The sequence below is a fragment of the Caretta caretta genome, chromosome 1 (assembly GCF_965140235.1).
Source record: "Caretta caretta isolate rCarCar2 chromosome 1, rCarCar1.hap1, whole genome shotgun sequence".
In the NCBI taxonomy this organism is placed as follows: Eukaryota; Metazoa; Chordata; order Testudines; family Cheloniidae; genus Caretta; species Caretta caretta.
In genome coordinates this window covers 213,690,258-213,709,016 of record NC_134206.1, presented here as the reverse complement: position 1 = coordinate 213,709,016, position 18,759 = coordinate 213,690,258, and the positions used below count along the sequence as shown (strand labels likewise).

Here is an 18,759-nt window from a genome sequence, read left to right as displayed (position 1 = left end):
GCTGCACCAGTGGCATAAGGCCTATGTGGGCCAAGTTAACATGTGGGGATGCACTATGCTCTGGATGGTGGACTCAGGGTGCTCCCAAACCCTGGTTCAAGAGTCCCTGTTTGACTTTAGCACCCTCCAATATGGCTGCTCCCTGAAGGTGACATGTCATGACATGGGGATGTCCACTCCTATCCCATGGTTTGGATACAATTGAATTTGGGCGATCATGAAGCAAAAATCAGGCTGGCATAACAAAATGCCTTCCTTGAAAGGTTATAATTCTGAGAGACTGACAACAGTTCCCCCCTTTGCTCCTCCCCCGATCCGGACCTCCTGCTCCGTCTGAACCAATACCCCAAAAACTGGATGAGATATTTCCAGTACTGAAATCTGACCTTTTGGAGAGGTCTACACAAACCCAGAGGATTAGGAAATCCTGAAGACAACACCCAGAAGAAGGGAGTGCCTAGTTACAGGCCCATCTGGCTGGGGAGATGGGACCAGGGGAACTGTCTCACCAGATGGATGACGCCCAGTGCAAAGGGGGAGAAGCGCCTTCTGATCAGGAGATCCTCTCCCCACATAGACTTAGCCCATTTAACGCAGACCTATGACTTTATACGTGGGCAAAAGGAAGATGACACTTTGAGAGAATCATACACCTGGATAGCGGTGGTTGACAGGACGGTTATCCAGGAGGCCCAAGCTGCCCAATTTCCCCATTTTGAACTAAAGAATGATATGCTCTATCAAGTTGACCTTGACCTGAAAACAAGGGAAGCCTACTAGTAACTCCTAGTGACCTCAGGAGGGAGGTCTTGTGGCTGGCTCATTCAATACTGTCAGTTGTCCATCTTGGTTGGGGAAAAAACATTAGCCCACTTATTGGCTCAGTTCTTCTGGCCAGAGATCTATAAGGATGCCACTAATTTCTGTGTGTCCTGTCGAGACTGTCAGCAGGTTCCACCAAAGGGTTCAAGGCAGGTGTGACGGGTTCAGTCACATAAACCCCCTTGGGACTGTCACCTGATGTGCTGAGACTACCTCTGAGCCCGTTTTCTCTGCCAATTAGGGCCTCCAGAGCCCTGCTTTGTCAAGCCAGACATATCAGTCTGCTCCAGCACAGACCCAGGGTCTGAACCACATGCCCCAGAGCTGCAGACTTAACTGAAAACAGCTTAAGGAGTGCTCCGGTCTCCAGCACCCAGACACCCAGCTCCCAATGGGATCGAAACCCCAATTGAATCTGTTTTACTCTGTATAAAGCTTATACAGGGTAAACTCATAAATTGTCCACCCTCTATAACACAGAGAGAGAGAGATGTACAGCTGTTTGCTCCCCCAGGTATTACTTACTTACTCTGGGTTAATTAATAAGCAAAAGTGATTTTATTAGATATAAAAAGTAGGATTTAAGTGGTTCCAAGTAATAATGGAGAGAACAAAGTAACAGGTTTCAGAGTAGCAGTCGTGTTAGTCTGTATTCGCAAAAAGAAAAGGGGTACTTGTGGCACCTTAGAGACTAACCAATTTATTTGAGCATAAGCTTTCGTGAGCTACAGCTCACTTCTTCGGATGCAAACAGTTGAAAATATAGTGGGGAGATTTTATAGACACAGAAAACATGAAACAATGGGTGTTACCATACACACTGTAACGAGAGTGACCAGGAAAGGTGAGCTGTTATCAGCAGGAGAGCTTGGGGGGGGGCAGGGGGGGCGGGGACCTTTTGTAGTGATAATCAAGGTGGGCCATTTCCAGCAGTTGACAAGAACAGTAGGACGGGAAATAAACAAGGGGAAATAGTTTTAACTTTGTGTAATGACCCATCCACTCCCAGTCTCTTTTCAAGCCTAAGTTAATTGTATCCAGTTTGCAAATTAATTCCAATTCAGCAGTCTCTCGTTGGAGTCTGTTTTTGAAGTTTTTTTGTTGAAGAATTGCCACTTTTAGGTCTGTAATCGAGTGACCAAACAGATTGAAGTGTTCTCCGACTGGTTTTTGAATGTTACAATTCTTGACGTCTGATTTGTGTCCATTTATTCTTTTACATAGAGACTGTCCGGTTTGGCCAATGTACATGGCAGAGGGGCATTGCTGGCACATGATGGCATATATCACATTGGTGGATGTGCAGGTGAACAAGCCTCTGACAGTGTGGCTGATTTGATTAGGCCCTATGATGGTGTCCCCTGAATAGATATGTGGACACAGTTGGCAATGGGCTTTGTTGCAAGGATAGGTTCCTGAGTTAGTGTTTTTGTTATGTGGTGTGTGGTTGCTGGTGAGTATTTGCTTCAGGTTGGGGGGCTGTCTGTAAGCAAGGACTGGCCTGTCTCCCAAGATCTGAGAGAGTGATGGGTCGTCCTTCAGGATAGGTTGTAGATCCTTGATAATGTGTTGGAGAGGTTTTAGTTGGGGGCTGAAGGTGACGGCTAGTGGCATTCTGTTATTTTCTTTGTTAGGCCTGTCCTGTAGTAGGTGACTTTTGGGAACTCTTCTGGCTCTGTCAATCTGTTTCTTCGCTTCAGCAGGTGGGTATTGTAGTTTTAAGAACGCTTGATAGAGATCTTGTAGGTGTTTGTCTCTGTCTGAGGGGTTGGAGCAAATGCGATTGTATCGTAGAGCTTGGAGTAGACAATGGATCTTGTGGTGTGATCTGGATGAAAGCTGGAGGCATGTAGGTAAGTATAGTGGTCAGTAGGTTTCCGGTATAGGGTGGTGTCAACAATTCCGTCTAAGGGAGGGGGACTCGTTGGCGTGCCCCAGGGTGAACCAATGATACCCTCTACAGGAAGGAGACTCATTGATTTTATAAAAGGGGAAACATGAGACGGTTCAAAAGACAATGGCAAAAAATGGATGGAATGAGGGTATGAGTATGATAGATAGTGTGTCAATAGTCTGGTCAGAGAAAAAAAATTAAAGAAGAGGACTGTAATAATGTATTGTAAATATAAATGGAAATTACAAAAGTTAGAAATACTCCAAAAGGCTCTTACCATCAGAGCTAAATCAAAAGGCAAATTGCAACTGTAAGATGAGCAAGCTTGAAGCAGAAAACAAAGCTCTAAAAGCAAAACTAAAAGTAAACAACTCCTCTGCGTGGCACATTGTTGCTAGCAAACAATAAAAGGGTAATTTCACCGACTTTGGTTTAGGCAGCAATATTAATAAAAAACAAAATGAAACTAATTGGAAACACCTTAAAAAACAAATTCAAAATTGGAACCTGGCACACACAGGTGAAGATCGAGATAATTGGCCCCCTCTTCCTCCTCCTCCTGCCCTTTAACCCAGAATTAAGTGCCAGTGCTCCCTTGGCCCCTCTCCAAGTGACCACTTGGTGGTCAGGGACAGGTGAAAACAGAGTGGCCCATAATACTCACAAGTACACTCCTCTCAGCACAAAGGAAATAAGGGGCTTACTGAAAGATCTCCCTGATATAAAGCCCAAAGACCCAAATTTGATATTCTGAAAAAGAATAAGCCAAATGGTTATCACCTATACGTTATATCCCAGGGATCTTTATATCTTAACAAAAGCTAAATGCCCCAACCTATCATGGGCCAAGATCCCTACAGAAGGGCACCGAAACAGCGTTTGGGCCTCTGTAAAATTTGAATCTGAAAATGATATGACCTGTGCCTCCACTGAGTTTAAGGAAGCCATCCAAGAAGCCTTGGGGAATGGAGCTGGTAACTGGGGATAAGGCAAGGACCAGCCTGCTTCTCAGTATTGTGAGAGAAAATGGGAGATGTATTCCAGCAATGCAGGTATTGCAGACTCAAAGAAAACTGATCAGGCATTTCTAAAAATGTTAAAGGAAGGTTTTAACTCCCACCTGTAAACAGCCCTTAATTGGGGAGTGAACCAGGCTCTAATCCATCTATATGTGGGCCTCCAAATGCAAAGCCAAATAAGCTAAAAAAAAATAAATAAAGAGCAAGGCTACTCGCGTTTCTGTGGTAACAGCAAACAGTAATGTAGCCTGCTATAATTGTGGGTGTCTCGGGCATACCCAAAAAAACTGCAGGCGCAAGGCCCAAAAGCCTAGTCAGGGACCGCATCATGGCCAGTTGAATCCCCCTGCAACACCTCACTGCCCTTGCCAATCTGGTCCTGGTCCCGTCCCCACCCCCTCATACACCTCACAGTGTTTTGTATGTGGGGAAATCATGCCCAAGCTAGATGCCCAAGCCGAGTAGCCCTGGGCAACCGGCCCCAACTGGTATATCAACCAGCTGCCAACCCTTACTCACACCTAAGCAAAAAGGAAATGGCCAGGCTTTTAAATTCCATGACCCACTAAAATCCAGCGCACCCCCTGCACCCTTGCTCGTCTGTACTGCTAATGCAGATATAGATCCCTTGAGGCCAGACTTACAAGCATGAATAAGGGGCTGGCCATGCACAATTCTTGTGGACACAAAAGCATCTGCTTCCACTACTGACCCCGCTCTCCCAACTACTAACCAGCTCGGTTCGCTGGTGTCTGGAGCCAGCCTTGATGGAAAGAGCAACCTACCCAAGCCCAAATTGTAATTCGGTATGTTACAAATGCGTGAATGACTAGATCAGGTGGCCAGGTTTGCTAGAGAGAATCTGGAGTGGGCCCAACAAACCTAGGCTCACCATTATAATAAAGGAGCCCAGGAGAAAGTCTACCAACCCAGTGACTGTGTCTTACTATTGTTACCAGCTCCGAGAGTAAGCTCTTAGCCAAATGGCAAGGGCCCTATGAGGTCATAAAACAAATAGGGGATGTGGACTGTGAAATCTGTTGCCCACATAAGAGGAGGGAAAAACAAATTTTCCATGTAACCTTGTTAAAAGCATGGAAAGCACAGAAGGGCCTATTTATAGACCTCCAGGACCTGCCGGATGATTTGAGACCAGTGGTGCAATCCCCAGCAGGTGCTGCAGATGTACCCATAGCAGAATGCCTCCCTCCACATCTGCAATGGCAGGACAAGAATCTTCTGGGATAATTTGATGATCTCTTCTCCTCTCAGCCAGGTTGGAATCATCTACTGCCCATCAAATCCATGCAAATCTGACTGCCAAGCCTGAACACAATACCTACCAAGTTCCTGAAAAGCTCCGTGAGGCTCTAGAACAAGAGGTTCAGGCAATGCTGGAGTTGGGGGTCATTGAGGAATCCCAAAGCCCTTGGTGCAGCCCAATGGTCCTGGTGCCCAAATCTGATGGCACCACCCAATTTCAGGGCCCTAAATGCAGCCCTACAGTTCAATGCTTATCCCATGCCCCCAGTTGATCAGCTTGGACAGGCAAGGTACATAACATTGGAATTAACCAAGGGGTATTGGCAAATACCCCTTACAAAAGATTCCGGGGGGGGGAGGGGAGGGGATCTACACTTGCCATACCCCTAGGGCTGTTCCATTTTATAGCTATGCCCTTTAGATTACATGGGATGCCAGCCACCTTCCAACACCTGATGGATCAGGTACTGCATCACCATGGGCAATTTGCAGCTTCCTATTTAGATGATGTAGTGATCTTCAGTGAAGATTGGTGGTCATATCTAATGCAGGTAGCATCCATTCTGCAGTCACTGAGAGAGGCTGGGCTCACAGCAAAGCCAAAGAAATGTAACTTTGGTATGCAGGAAATCAAAATACCTTGGGTATCTGGTAGGGAATGGGAAGATACAGCCCCTACAAGATAAAACCAAAGCTCTAGAACAAACTCCAATTCAAAAAACAAAACAAAAAACAGGTTTGGGCCTTTTTAGGCCTGGCCAGTTATTACCGTTGGTTTATCCCCCATTTTGCAACAGTAGCAGAACCACTGACAGACCTGACCAAGATGTTGGCACCGAATATGGTACTATGCATACAGGAATTCCAGGTGGTGTTTCAAAGTATAAAAGACATTTTGGGGCAGCAGCCAGTGGTCTAATGCATCAACTTTTACTTACCATTTATCCTGCACACAGACGCATCCAATGTAGGTTTGGGGGCTGTACTGTCCCAGAATTTCCAAGGGACAGAACACCCAATCCTCTATCTGAGCAAAAAACTTCAGCTGTGGGCGACTAGGTACTCCACCATAGAACAAGAGTGCTTGGCTGTCTGCTGGGCAGTGGTGGCACTGTGCTACTAATTACTGAGAGCCCCGTTCGAATTCCTCACAGACCATGCTGCAGGGCCAGAGGGAATTCAGTTCCTTGCAGAAGCTGTAGAAATGTGGATGGTGTGTGGCTGACTGGCAGAGGTGCAAAACCTCAGACAGGGCAGCGCTGCCAGAAGCTGGGGAGAGCGAGAAGGAACCCTGAGCTGGTTGATGGGACTCCATTAGGATAAGGCACGGGGGTGTGGGAAATGGACAAGGGAATTAGAGAAGCTAATTAAAGGGACACAGCAGATGGAGTAGTGGCGAGCTCAAGTTCTGCCCCCATGCCCCATTAGCCACTGGGGGGGGAAGTGGTCTGGACACTGATGCACCCCAGAGCAGGAAATGAACTATAGTGGCCCCGCTGGAGAGCTGCAGGCAGAAAGCCCAAGAGGATGATGAAGACATTGTCACCAGGGTGGGTGCCCTGGGACACTGCTCTATCCTAGGTACATGCACTTGGCCAAGGGGGTGCTCATGAGAGGTGAGTGTGCCCCGTTACACTCACGTACTGTGCTTGCTCTGTCTCAGTGAGGCCCACATTAAAGTGTGTTGTGTGATCTGCATATTGTTCAAGAAACAGACTCAAGAGGCTTTGCCCGAAACAGCACCTGCTCAAACAGGCTATGAGGTTGTTTCAGCTCCAAGGCCCTTGTTGGGTCAGAGGTCACCCTCGGGCTCCAAGAGTACTGTTGCTTCACGTTCAGAGTAGCACCTCTCTGAAGAAACAGAGGGGCCGCTCCCTGTCAACTGTGCCAAGGACAAGGTCACATAAGACTAGTCAAGACAGCTCATGTTCTCAGGGGAACACTTCTGCCTCCCCTAGGAAAAGCATGGACTGGCACGCAGTTGGTGCTAGTGTGCGGGATGGCATGGGTACCTCTCGCCCTTCCCCAGTACCAAGTAGGGAGGTTAGAAACCCCATATTGTTGACTCCAGTTCTGGCCCCTGGGCATCCATTGAATCCATACCAACAAGGGAGATGCCGGCACTGACTGTTTCCACCTTGGCAGCATACAAGGCAGCTACAGGCCTTTTGGCCCTGACCTCTCCTTTGGTCCAATACTTCTAGAGCCCCATCAACTGCTTGCCGCTGAACCCCCAGGTCTGGAGGCACTGCACCCCAATGTTCCCCTTCCACATGTTGGGATTGGTACAGGGGACCTCAGTACTGGGAATCTCTTTGGCTCTGCTGCAGGTGGCACCACAAATGTTACCTTGGCAGCTTTTACCACCCTCGACGTCAGTACCATCAGACACTCTAGTACTGTTGTTGACTTTGGGATTGACACCGCTTCCAGCACCTGCATGCTTGGTACCAATGGTACTGCTTACATTTCCATGCCGTTTCCTGCCTCGTTCTGGGCAACAGATGTCAGAACGGTTACTCACTCCCTCTGGTTTTGCTCCTCCCATATCCCTAGGATCCTGAGGCTCCTTGGTGTCTGGGTCAGGGTCATCATCCTCCCCGTCTGTCAGCTGAGATCATGGAGCTCCCACCCTTTGTCACACTTGAAGACAAGATTGCTGGTGAGGTCTGTGTTGGTGACCATCAATCTGCTACAGGGCCAGGCACCAGAGGTCCTTCTCCCTGCAGAGCCTCCAGAGCCATTCTGCCCAGGTCTGTCAGCTCTGTAACAGAATCCAGCTTTGACCCAATTAAAGACCTTGTCTTGTTCTCTGGACGACTCTGTGCTGCCTGACTCGTCCTTCCTTTCAGTACCAGAGGATTAAGGCATAACAAGACCTTTTGCAACATGTAACTGCTTCCCTCAGTATCCAAGTGGACTTATTGCAAGAGAACACCCACAAATTAGTGGATATACTGCAGCCATCTGCTCCTGGGAGAATTGCCCTCCCTATCAATGAGGCGGTCCTTGAACTGGCTAAGGCCCTCTGGAGCATTCTGGTTTGGGTACTGCTTGCAGCTAAATGCATGAAAAAGCACACATTCATTCCGGTGTAGGGGTTTGAGGGGTTTCACTCCCATCTCACCCCAAATTCCCTAGCTGTAACTGCAGTGAATGACAGAGCCCAGCAGGGCAGTTTTAAGTCCACCTCCAAGGAAAGGGACTGTAAACAAATGGCCCTCATGGGCAGGAAGAGTTACACCGCATCTTCCTTACAGATGCGAATTGCTAACCAGAAAGCCTTGCTGTCCAAATACAATTTTGTTAACTGGGCAGCTATGTCAAAGTTTGCAGACCAGCTGCCCTGAGGCCTCGCAAGAGGAATTTGGGGCATTTGTCACTGAAGGCTGCTTCGTGGCTAAGATGTCCTTGCAGTCCACGCTAGATGTTGCAGATACCTCGGCCATGGTGATGGCCTGAGATCACCATGAGGAGGGCTTCCTAGCTGCAGAATTCAGGCATTGGTCCAGCTGTCCAGCAAACTATTGAGGATTAGCCATTTGACAGCCAAACGCTGTTCTCCAACAAAACTGATAAGATGCTGCACTCCCTCAAGGACTCCAGGGCTACTCTGCGATTCTTGGGGGTGTACATACCAGCAGTGCAGACATACCGCTATGGCGTTGGGCAGCAGCAGTAATATCATCCACAGTGCACCTTTGGCCAGCTTTTCCCTCCTCAGGCGCAATGGGACTACTCCAGAAAGGGACAGATCCCACAGGAGGAAGCAGTCGGACTCAGGGTTGGCCAGTCCACATGACCGACCCTGGCACCCCCCAAGTGTCCATTTTGACTCCTTGGTCCAGAGCACTGTTCCTGTCATTGCTCCTCCCTCCCCTTTTAGGACTGGCTAGCCCACTTTTACAATGCTTGGGGCTCAATCACTACCGACAGATGGGTCCTAAGTATCTTCAGATCGGGTTATGCCATCCAATTCCTCTCCACATCTCCTCTTCACCCTCTCTTCATATCCCTCTTCAGGGACCTGTCTCATGAGATACTGCTCCTTGATCAGGACCACTCACTGCTGCTAGTACTTTCTGGTACCCACACACAAAGGAGGTTTAAGACCCATCCTTGACCTTCTTGGCCTCAAATATATCAGGTACATGAGGTTCCGAATGGTCACTTTATCAACTATGCCACTGTAGGAATTCTAATGTAAACTAACCCCTAGAGAGGATCGATGAAGGAATAAGGAGAAAAAAAAACTGTATTCCTCACAGCACAGAAGATACAAGACCAGATCCACACCTGAATGGAGCTTTGTGTAAACTGACTTCTCAGAGAAGGTTTCAGAGTAACAGCCGTGTAGGTCTGTATTCGCAAAAAGAAATAAGCTTATGCTCAAATAAATTGGTTAGTCTCTAAGGTGCCACAAGTACTCCTTTTCTTTTCTCAGAGGAGAGTTATTTGTGTTATAATTTGAAATACACCTGAGGGTCACCCTGTCCCAAAACCACCGACCAAGATTTATTCAGAGTCCATCACTGTGGCGGCATAATTTACTCAGCAGGTGAGAGCTGGGGGCAGGGTAGTGTTACAGCATGATAAAAGGTCATTTAATGGTAGACAAGACACTACAACTGGTTGTTAAAAAAATTACATAACATATTTAACCTGGAACAAACAGAACTGGATTCCACCTAACTACAATAACACTAAATAGATGAATATAGATAATATAAAAAACTGTGTGTGTGTGTGTTCAAATCATTCTATCATTTACTACTAAGTGTACTTAACTAAATGTAACGCACTTAAATAAAAAAATATATCTATATCTCTGTATGCACAAGCTATTATTTTCTAGGTTATTATTATTATTATTTTCTTCAAGGTTCCCCTTTACCCAAATATCTCACTTGGTGCTGGATAATGACCAAGTCAGATTTTGAGCATTAGGTGCCTCTTGTGAGTTCCTGACAGGATGAACTTGACTCATGATATTCACTGGTCATTAGACCTGACTCACTGGAACCGATGCTCAGGAACAAACAGGGACGGATGCTCAGGAACACATCGTCAAACATGAACTGACTTGACCAGCCAGCTTTAAACTGACAGGGACCCTCTCCTGCCTGCCTGCCTGTCCTGCCCAGCCTCTGCCTCTCCACTCACTCTGGGTTGCTCTCAGTCCCAGTTTCCCTCTATCCCTTTGGCTGCCCTGTCCCCTCACCCTGTTTCTCTCCATTTAGTCCCAGACTCTGTTTCTCTCTGTCTCTTTCTCAGGCTTTCCCTGCCCCTGTCCCTCAACCGTCCTTCTCCTCCAATTGCCACTCTCCCCGCCAACCCCACAAGGGGAGAGGCCACCTACTCCCACTTTCTCAGAGGGAGGGGCTATCGCCTCTCCATGAAACAAAGACAGCGCATTCACCCTGAACACACCCTAAATGATATATCCCAATACAGGGTCAAGCCCCTTTACCTTGTTTACATTTGCATCGTGCAGGTGAGTCAGCCAGGGCATGTTGGACAAAGGTATAATTTATAGCAGGTTACAAAATACTCTGAGTTCTACCAGCTGGAATTATTTATGAACTGCTTAAAACAGCCTTGTGTCTGGTTCTCCTTTGGTTTGCACTTTGGGTAGTTATTTCTGCCTGTGCAATCTGCATGTACAGTGGGTTTCAAACACGATGTATTCAGAATGGCAATACTTCATATGCACTTTGCCTGGTAAAAGGTTCAAGAAGTGGACAGCCAGGCCTTTGTGTGATTCTGGGACAAAGCAGAACGTGTTTTTGATCATTTAACAATCTGTTGACCACATCCCCAGTACTAGCATCTTCTGACGGTTCCAGTCATTTCCACAAACTAAACAGCTGTGGTTGCACATTGAGGTGCTATTCCAGTGATGATTGGCTGTCTGTAGCTTATTGTTATGGCTGGGTTAAACCCCATTGAAACTGGTAGATGTAACAGTTGCCCTTCCATTCTGGCTAAATGACCGAGAATTTAAATGCCCCTTTGTTCATCAATAGCTGAAACAATAGAGGCCACTGCCCCAAACACAGGCCCATATGGCAAGGCTGAGCAGAAGCTGTATGATATGGCCCAAAGGATTTCCCAGGGGCTGATATAGCAAATGCAGGGTTGGGGTATTGATTGGTGGCACTATGTGTGTTACTGTGTTTTTGAGATAAGCAGAACTGCAGGAGAAAACACCAGAGTGTAGAAGCAGCAGCAAATACAAGGACACAGCCATAATAAACACTGGGAACATGGCCCTGAGTAAAGCCTAGAGACAGAGATTTTGGGCTAAGTGCTGACTGGAAAGGGGGCTTGGAGCTGTGAGCAAAGAAATTGTCTCTTGTTTTATTCCTGCCATGTTCTGGAGGAAAGCACTTCGTACATTCCTTGGAAATAAACAGGAATGCATCAAAGAAATATCAGATTCTACCAATAATTTCTCCTAACTGGGACAACCTGCAAAACCTCAAAATTCTGCCCCAAGCCTCAAAATTCATGGAGGGTAGGTCTACAGATAGCTATTAGCCAGGATGGGCAGGGAATGAGCAACAGGGAATGGATCACCGTTCTGTTCATTCCCTCTGGGGAATGGATTACCTGTTCTGGCCACTGTCAGAAGACAGGATACTGGGCTAGATGGACCTTTGGTCTGACCCAGTATGGCCGTTCTTATGCTTTTAACTGCTCAGGTCAAAAGAGGTAACAATATTATTCTGTGAGGGTTTCAGATTCCAAGAGCAGTTACACCCAACTAGGGAGAGATAGTCTGGCAAATGTATGGGTGTGAACGTGGTACACAAGATAGTTGCAAGGTTTGATAATTTCAAGCTTATGAGAAACCAACAGCCACTAGTGACACAAATAAACAGTAAAGAGCTAGTCCCTTATTACAAGACTGCTCATGCAAGTGGTGAGATTTAAACCATTAGGAGAATATGAACCATGGAAGTCCCTAGTGAGGTTTTTGTTGTTTTGTTTTGTTTTTAACACAGCGTACACCCAGAGAAGTAGAAGAAAATATAAATACTCTTTCTGGAAGGTTGCAATGGAACACAATTTTATTTCTTAGACTCCAGAACCCTAACACACAGGAACAACTCCCCCCCCCCCAAAAAAAGAAGGATGGTCCCTAAAGCAGAGATGCACAATTCCACCCACCTTGCTCAAGGCTAGCTCTCTGCAGGTTGCCTAAGAGGACACAGGTCAGAGGGTTTCTCTCAGAGGTCCCTAGCCTGCAAGCAGGACCAGGAACCCTCTTACAATTTAAGGTGGTTGTTTGTAATTTTAACAGTTCTCTGTACACCACATAAGGAATAACACATTCTAAAGGAGCCTGACTGATCACACAGGTTGTCTAGAGGCTCAGGTTGATATACAAGGACACATGGGTGCCATTTTGAATGCCCTGCCAGCCTCAGCCCAGAAATAGAACTGATTTGAAAGGCACTACTGCTGATACACAACTGCAAATTACATCCAAGTTTATTAGACTTGCTTGGCTCAACTATATCTCAGAGATCCCCATTCAGCCTGTGACTTTTGTGCAATGACAGGAGCTCTCCAACAGTGAACTCTGGTTACCTATGATATTCCTGTTGTGGTACTGGAAACAGGAGAGACAACCAGGGCCTCACAAAATGCCAGGAATGAGCCTGAATGTTGGTTTGGTAGCACATGGAGAGTCATGAAAGTCTTGCAGAATGACCAGGAAGATACAACTCAAAGATCCTTCCCTACTTATTGTGTCACTTGATAGGCTGTGGAAAGGAACAACTTTAGAACAAAAGCTGGTTGGAAAATCAAAATTTCCCTCAGAAAACCAATATTTTTTACTGAATTTTTTTTTTTCCAGAAATATTTTTTGAACAGATTTGAAGAAAAAAAAATTCCAGGCAACATTTTGAAACAAGATGAAAATTTGTCCCTGTGTTTTGATTCTTTAAACTAAAATGCTGAAATAGAACATTACATCAAGATAAAATGAAATCATTTTAATATTCCTTATGTGAAAATTGAAATTTTTCAACCAAATAGAAATTTTCCTGTAAAAAAAATTGTTTATAACAAAACCATCTTTTTGGAGAAAAACAACTTTCCACACAAACAATTCAACCATCTCTAATTAGATCTGTGTGAGAAAAAGGGACACACCTGGGCCCAATAGCCATGGGTGTTCTTCTAGATTTGCAGCACCATTGTCAACATTAAAAGGCATCTCCTCTCATTTTGGTATTATGGACCACAGTTTGCCATCTCTGAATTAGAACCTTTTGGGGGTATAGTATGATTTCAAGTATATTATCTCCACCTCCCCCACCCGTGAGGGAATAAAATGCTGGAAATAGCAGCTCACATTGCTAACAAAATTCTGTAGCAAAAAGACCCATATCAGCTCATTTGTAGGGCAGGCCCCATGTCAGTTATCAGAATAACCTTGAGCAGCTGCTCATGGGTCAACAGATCAGAATGTTGCCAGCCTTAGAGATAGAACTTCATCTTAAGTGTTCCCTGCTTAAAGGATGCAAGACTGAGACACAATAAATAATTTTATCAGCCCACTAAGTGTCTACACAGCTCCAGAACTCAGCACCTTCTGCTGCACTGAACTGTCAGCTCACTTCTTAGAAAAAATCACCTGCATGCCAGAGGGCTTCTCAGGACACTAATAACTACAGATCAGACAAAAGCCAGAGAATGCAACCTTTCTTTAAATTTGACCCATTCACCCAACTGGAAATCTAAGAGGATCCCAGAAACTCCAAGCCATCACATTGCGACTTTGATCCTAGTCTTTCTTGCCCAGTGAAAGTTGAGTGCGCCTCGGACCCCTTCTAATAGAAATCATCCTCACTTCCTTTGAGGTGAGAATCATAGAAAGAAGGGATGGAAGAGACTTGTTTAGTCCATCCCCCTGCATTGAGGCAAGACCAAGTAAACGTAGAATATTCCTGACAGGCGTTTGACTAACCTTCTCTTAAAAACCTCCAATTTTATCTGTAAAAAGGAAAGGAGAGCTTGTGGCACTTAAGAGACTAACAAATTTATTAGAGCATAAGCTTTCGTGACCTACAGCTCACTTCATCGGATGCTGGACCACATTTTCCTAGTCTGCTTATGAGAATGTCACATGGGACTATATCAAAAACATTACTAAAGTCAAAATATAGCATGTCTATTGCTTCCCTCATCCATTAGCCAATAACCCTGTCAACGAAGGTATTAGGTTGCTTTTGCGTAATTTATTCTTAACAAATCCATGTTGGCTATTCCTTATAGACCTATTACCCTATAGCTGTTTACAAACTGATTGTCCACTACTGCCCCTCACCATCATCCCCCCACAAGCGCTGGCTTCCTCCGGGCTCTGGGGGTGCTCAACCCCCTGCTCCATCCCATGCCCCACCTCCAACCACCCCCTTTCCCCAAGCCCCCACACCATCTCTTCCCACTCCTGCTCCACCCCAGACCCCGCCTCCACCTGCCCCCTTCCTCCAAGCCCCAACCCCTGCCCTGCCTCTTCCCACCCAGATCTGCCCCCTCCTCTGAGCATGCCTTGTCCCTGCTCCTCCAACGCCTCCTGCATGCTGCAAAACAACTGATTGTGGCAGGTGGGAGGTGCCAGGGGGAGGGGGGAGCTTGGTTGCTGGTGGGTGCTCAGCACCCACTAAATTTTCCGTGGGTGGTCCAGCCCTGGAGCACCCATGGAGTCAGTGCCGAAACATCCCCCTAAATTTAACATAATCCAGCCATTACTTAATAAACCATTGCTTGATTCAGCCAATCTCTGCAGCTACTAACGGGTATCTAATCTCCCATTCCTGTGCAGGCTAATGGTGAGGTTCACCGAGGGTACGCTGTGTTTTACAACCCACTGCCATAAGCCTGAGAGCACAGGTCTACGGACACAGGCTCACTCCCCCGCACTACAAACAGCAGTGCAGAAGCTGCCACTCACACGGCTGTCTGGGCTCTGAACCCTAATCCCTTCCCTTCCTAATCCCTTCCCTTCCATGGGTTTCATAGGTTAAGCATCTACACAGTGCTGTAACATGAGCCCCACAAACCCAAAAAGTCTGTAGACCTGGACTCCGAGACTGGTTGCTGCAGGTTTTAAAACACAGTGTAGATGTACCCAAAGGTCCCTCCAACTCTACCTGTAGGGCCAACAGTCCGGTCCTCTCCCTATCAGGCTTCACATGAGGACATGCAGCAGAGATGGCACTAGTGGCCCTGATGGATGATTTACTCCTGGCCATGGGCAAGAGCCATACATGGGCAAGGGTCATATATCCATGACACTACTGCTGGACCTCCACATAGCATTTGCTGGTATCTCTGACTCAAAGCCACTGGAAGTCAACAGTGGATTATTCAAGTGAATGCTCTTCCAATAACTTCTTAGAGTAAGGGAATTAAAGTACTCTTCTAGTTACGAATTTTAGCAAAAAAAGTCAGTAATGTATATAGTATTACTGCTTTAACAACAAAATCCCCTTTAGCCCATTGTAAATTATTATCCCAAGGCAAAAACCAAAAGCCCTTGTTAAATTGGAATACAGATTGGAAAAGTATGGGTAATTTAAAGCACACAAATCGTTGAGAATATTTTAGATTTTGGAAAAAAACAAACAAACCCACAAATAAGAAAAACATGGAACCTCTAAATTAAGGTTTAAAATTCACAGTTAAGTTAACCAAACAATATTTACTCTCCTTCTCTTGACCATTTTGGGGATTAAAGGAAATGGTCTTACAGCTGAATGATTTCAGCTCTTCCATGCTTGAATTTTAAGTCCTTTAGCACATGTTCTTTTCAGCATACTAAATTTCATGGGATTCTTTAATCAGAGCCTTTGTTGGGGGTACTCCATACACTAAGGGGGAACATTCCCCATAACATTAATCTATATTTCCTCTAGTATATCCTATGAGGGATTGTGTTTAGAGAGATATAGCCAGATTCTGACACTCTTCCTCATGCCGAGCACCACCTAACTCTACAAGTGGTCCCACTGGACTCAGCAGGACTATTCATGCAGCAAGGGCCTACACAGCACGAGAAGTTTCTCAAGAGTGAGAATCTGGCCCATATATAAATGGGCATTTGTAGATTTGAAAAGCACCCCATTACTGAGGGAGGGTGGCAAAGAACTCCCGTGCCATTTTAAACTGTTATTTAATTTCAAGCTCATACAACATGCTCATGGTCTGTTGGATTATGAACTTTTAACTAGACACAAGTGTGATGATGATATTCCTGTTCCACAGAGCCACATTAAAGGCAAGAAAAGCAATACTGTAACCAGCTCCTATTAATACTCTCACCAGACTGTTCATAAATGGAATCCGCAGCCACCCTCTCTCTCTGAAAGGTACAAGTTACGCCCATGGTAGCTAATGGAAATCATTCTGACCGTGTGGAGAGAATAGGGTCCCATATTTTCACATTAAGCCTGTCACTGTGGTTACCCAGGAATCCCAGTGGAATTCTCTACTGCTTCTCTCTGGTGAAGTTCAGTTTTATTGTGAGATCAAACTCCAGCTAATTCTGTTTGAATTTCTTGGGAAGTTCAGGTACAAACTCCAGACAGAGAGGACGATGGTGGACAACTGCCCAGGGCGTTGTGGTCAGGGGGGCACCATGGCCAAGAGGCAAGGAGCAGGGCAGTCCTAGGGTGTGAGGTCGTGGAAGGGAGCTTGGGGCAATGAGCAGGGGAGGCAGTGGGCCCACAGGGTGATAGGGGGAGCCCAGGGAGGCAATGGGGGCCAGAGGAGAGTCCCGATAGGGAGTGGGGGTCAGGGGTGATGGGGGGGAGCCCAGGGAGGCAGCAGGGCCCATGGGGGGTGAGGGGGAGTTCAGGGAGGCATCAGGGCCCAGGGCAATGGGGGGCAAGGAGGCCAAAATACAAGTTTGCCCAGGGCACCAATTTCCCTAACCACAGCCCTGACCTCACATTAACTGCTCCTGAATGTGTCTTGCTCTGCAATCCCCAGCTTCTACCCTCCCAGACACAGAGATGTTGCAGAGCTATCTGTGATCTGCACTTACCAGGTGTGATACCACGGTTTGTCTCTAGCAAAATATTTGAGGTTTTAAAATCTGATTCCCATCTTCAACTTCACCGATTTATACTTCAGTGTCTCACACTGCACCAATTCAAAGAAACAGGCTGCTACTGGACCGTTCAATGTCCTGACACATGGATCGCTCAAACCCTGCTGAAGTTGGCCCAGAACATTTGACACACACAGCATAGCAGTGTTATTTAAATTGTATGGACTGTATGTCTGGAATTATTTACAGGCCCCATACTCAGGCACAGAGCTGGACAGGGGGATGAGACTGGATTTCACAATATAGAAGCCCACTTTGCTTGTCTTGTAGCAAGTTTCTTTATCAGGAATTTCTAAGCACTGAAGTCAGTCTTTCCTTGAAACCAAATCTGGGATCACAGTGCTACAAGAGTGGGACAATTCATAAATACGCACAGTTGGTGACTGGGTAAAATCTATGATTACTGTAAATATATAAACCTCCTCTCTCAAAATCACCTTTGGGAGCTAATTTGAGACACAAATTTACTTTAACTCAATTGCCTGCTTGCCCTTTGTCCACTGACTTCTGGAATAAAACACATTTCTAGTGGATTCTCAGTTCCAGTCTGCCCGGCTCAGTAAGAGAAATAAAGCAGGCACTTACCCATGGCGACCTGAAGAGAGAGGAGAAACAGCCAAAGCAGCTGAGCAGAGATATGTCCCTTCATTGCCATCCTGACCCCTGTGCCCTCCTGACACTGCACTGGCTTCTCTGTGTCTAACAAGTGACAACAAAGCAGTTGCAGGGAAATATATAGATTCAGACACTAGCATCAGCTGCCAGAAGGAACCAATAGAAACAACATTCACCTTTTTAGACATTATCAGAGAGTTTATCTAAAACTTTATGCAGCCAAAACATCCAATACAATTCTAAAACTCCAGCTGTGACCATATATGAGTGACGAGTCCGCTTCTGATGTCATGTTCGCTTCAGTCTCAGATCATCATGCAACCACCCTCCTTGGCACAGGGCAGAACAGCGTGAAAAATGATTCTGCCTTATTAGGCAAATAAATGTGGAGCCTTGAATGCTGATCATTGTATAATTTGAGAAAAATAAACCTCTAAAATCCAACCCCTCAGAGATGTTGGGGTCCAGTTTTAGCCACACCACTAAAACCACAGAGCTGGGACAGTACCCCTGGGATCAGCTGCATCAGAAACACAGGGAACCACCCCTGCTCCTCCTGTGGAACCTAGACTGCTCAAGGCCTCCTGAATGGAGCATGAATAGCAGTAGCAAATTGGCGGGAGGAGTGTGTCATAGAGCTTCCTTCTTAACATGTGACTATCACTGGCAACAGAGGCTTGTAGGGCTTTCTGTTCAGGCTGTTAGACCTTGTTCTTAATGCTTACTGATTTGATTACGAGTAGAGCCCATTGGGAATTTTCCAATGGACATCCAGACTCTGTGGCTCCAGACCAGGCCCTGTACACAGACTGCCTCAGAGTCGGGGACGTCAGGGCTTCCAGGGTCCCCTGAACCTTAGCTGAACTGGGACCCTTGGAGCTTGGATTCTCAGGCTCAGATTTCACTTCCGCTTGAGCCAGGGCTCTCAGGACTTCCTGGCAGCCAGTGGAGAGTCAGGAGTTTAGAAATCCTAGGAGCTACAGCTGAGCTCTCAGGCTCAATTTCCATTAGACATT

The 18,759-nt window shown here is 46.2% G+C and overlaps 1 protein-coding gene across 2 annotated transcripts in view; it reads right to left on the bottom strand.

Moving 5' to 3' along the window:
• The window catches only part of LOC125632767 (scavenger receptor cysteine-rich type 1 protein M130), a 76,268-nt gene extending 58,450 nt beyond the window's left edge, over positions 1 to 17,818 (bottom strand). For both annotated transcript variants that reach the window (XM_075120102.1, XM_075120104.1), the window contains exon 1: positions 17,714 to 17,818. In XM_075120102.1, coding sequence (XP_074976203.1) covers positions 17,714 to 17,783 — 70 coding nt within the window. In that variant the 5' untranslated portion in view covers positions 17,784 to 17,818. The remainder of the gene's footprint in view (positions 1 to 17,713) is intronic.
• Positions 17,819 to 18,759: the final 941 nt, after the last annotated feature.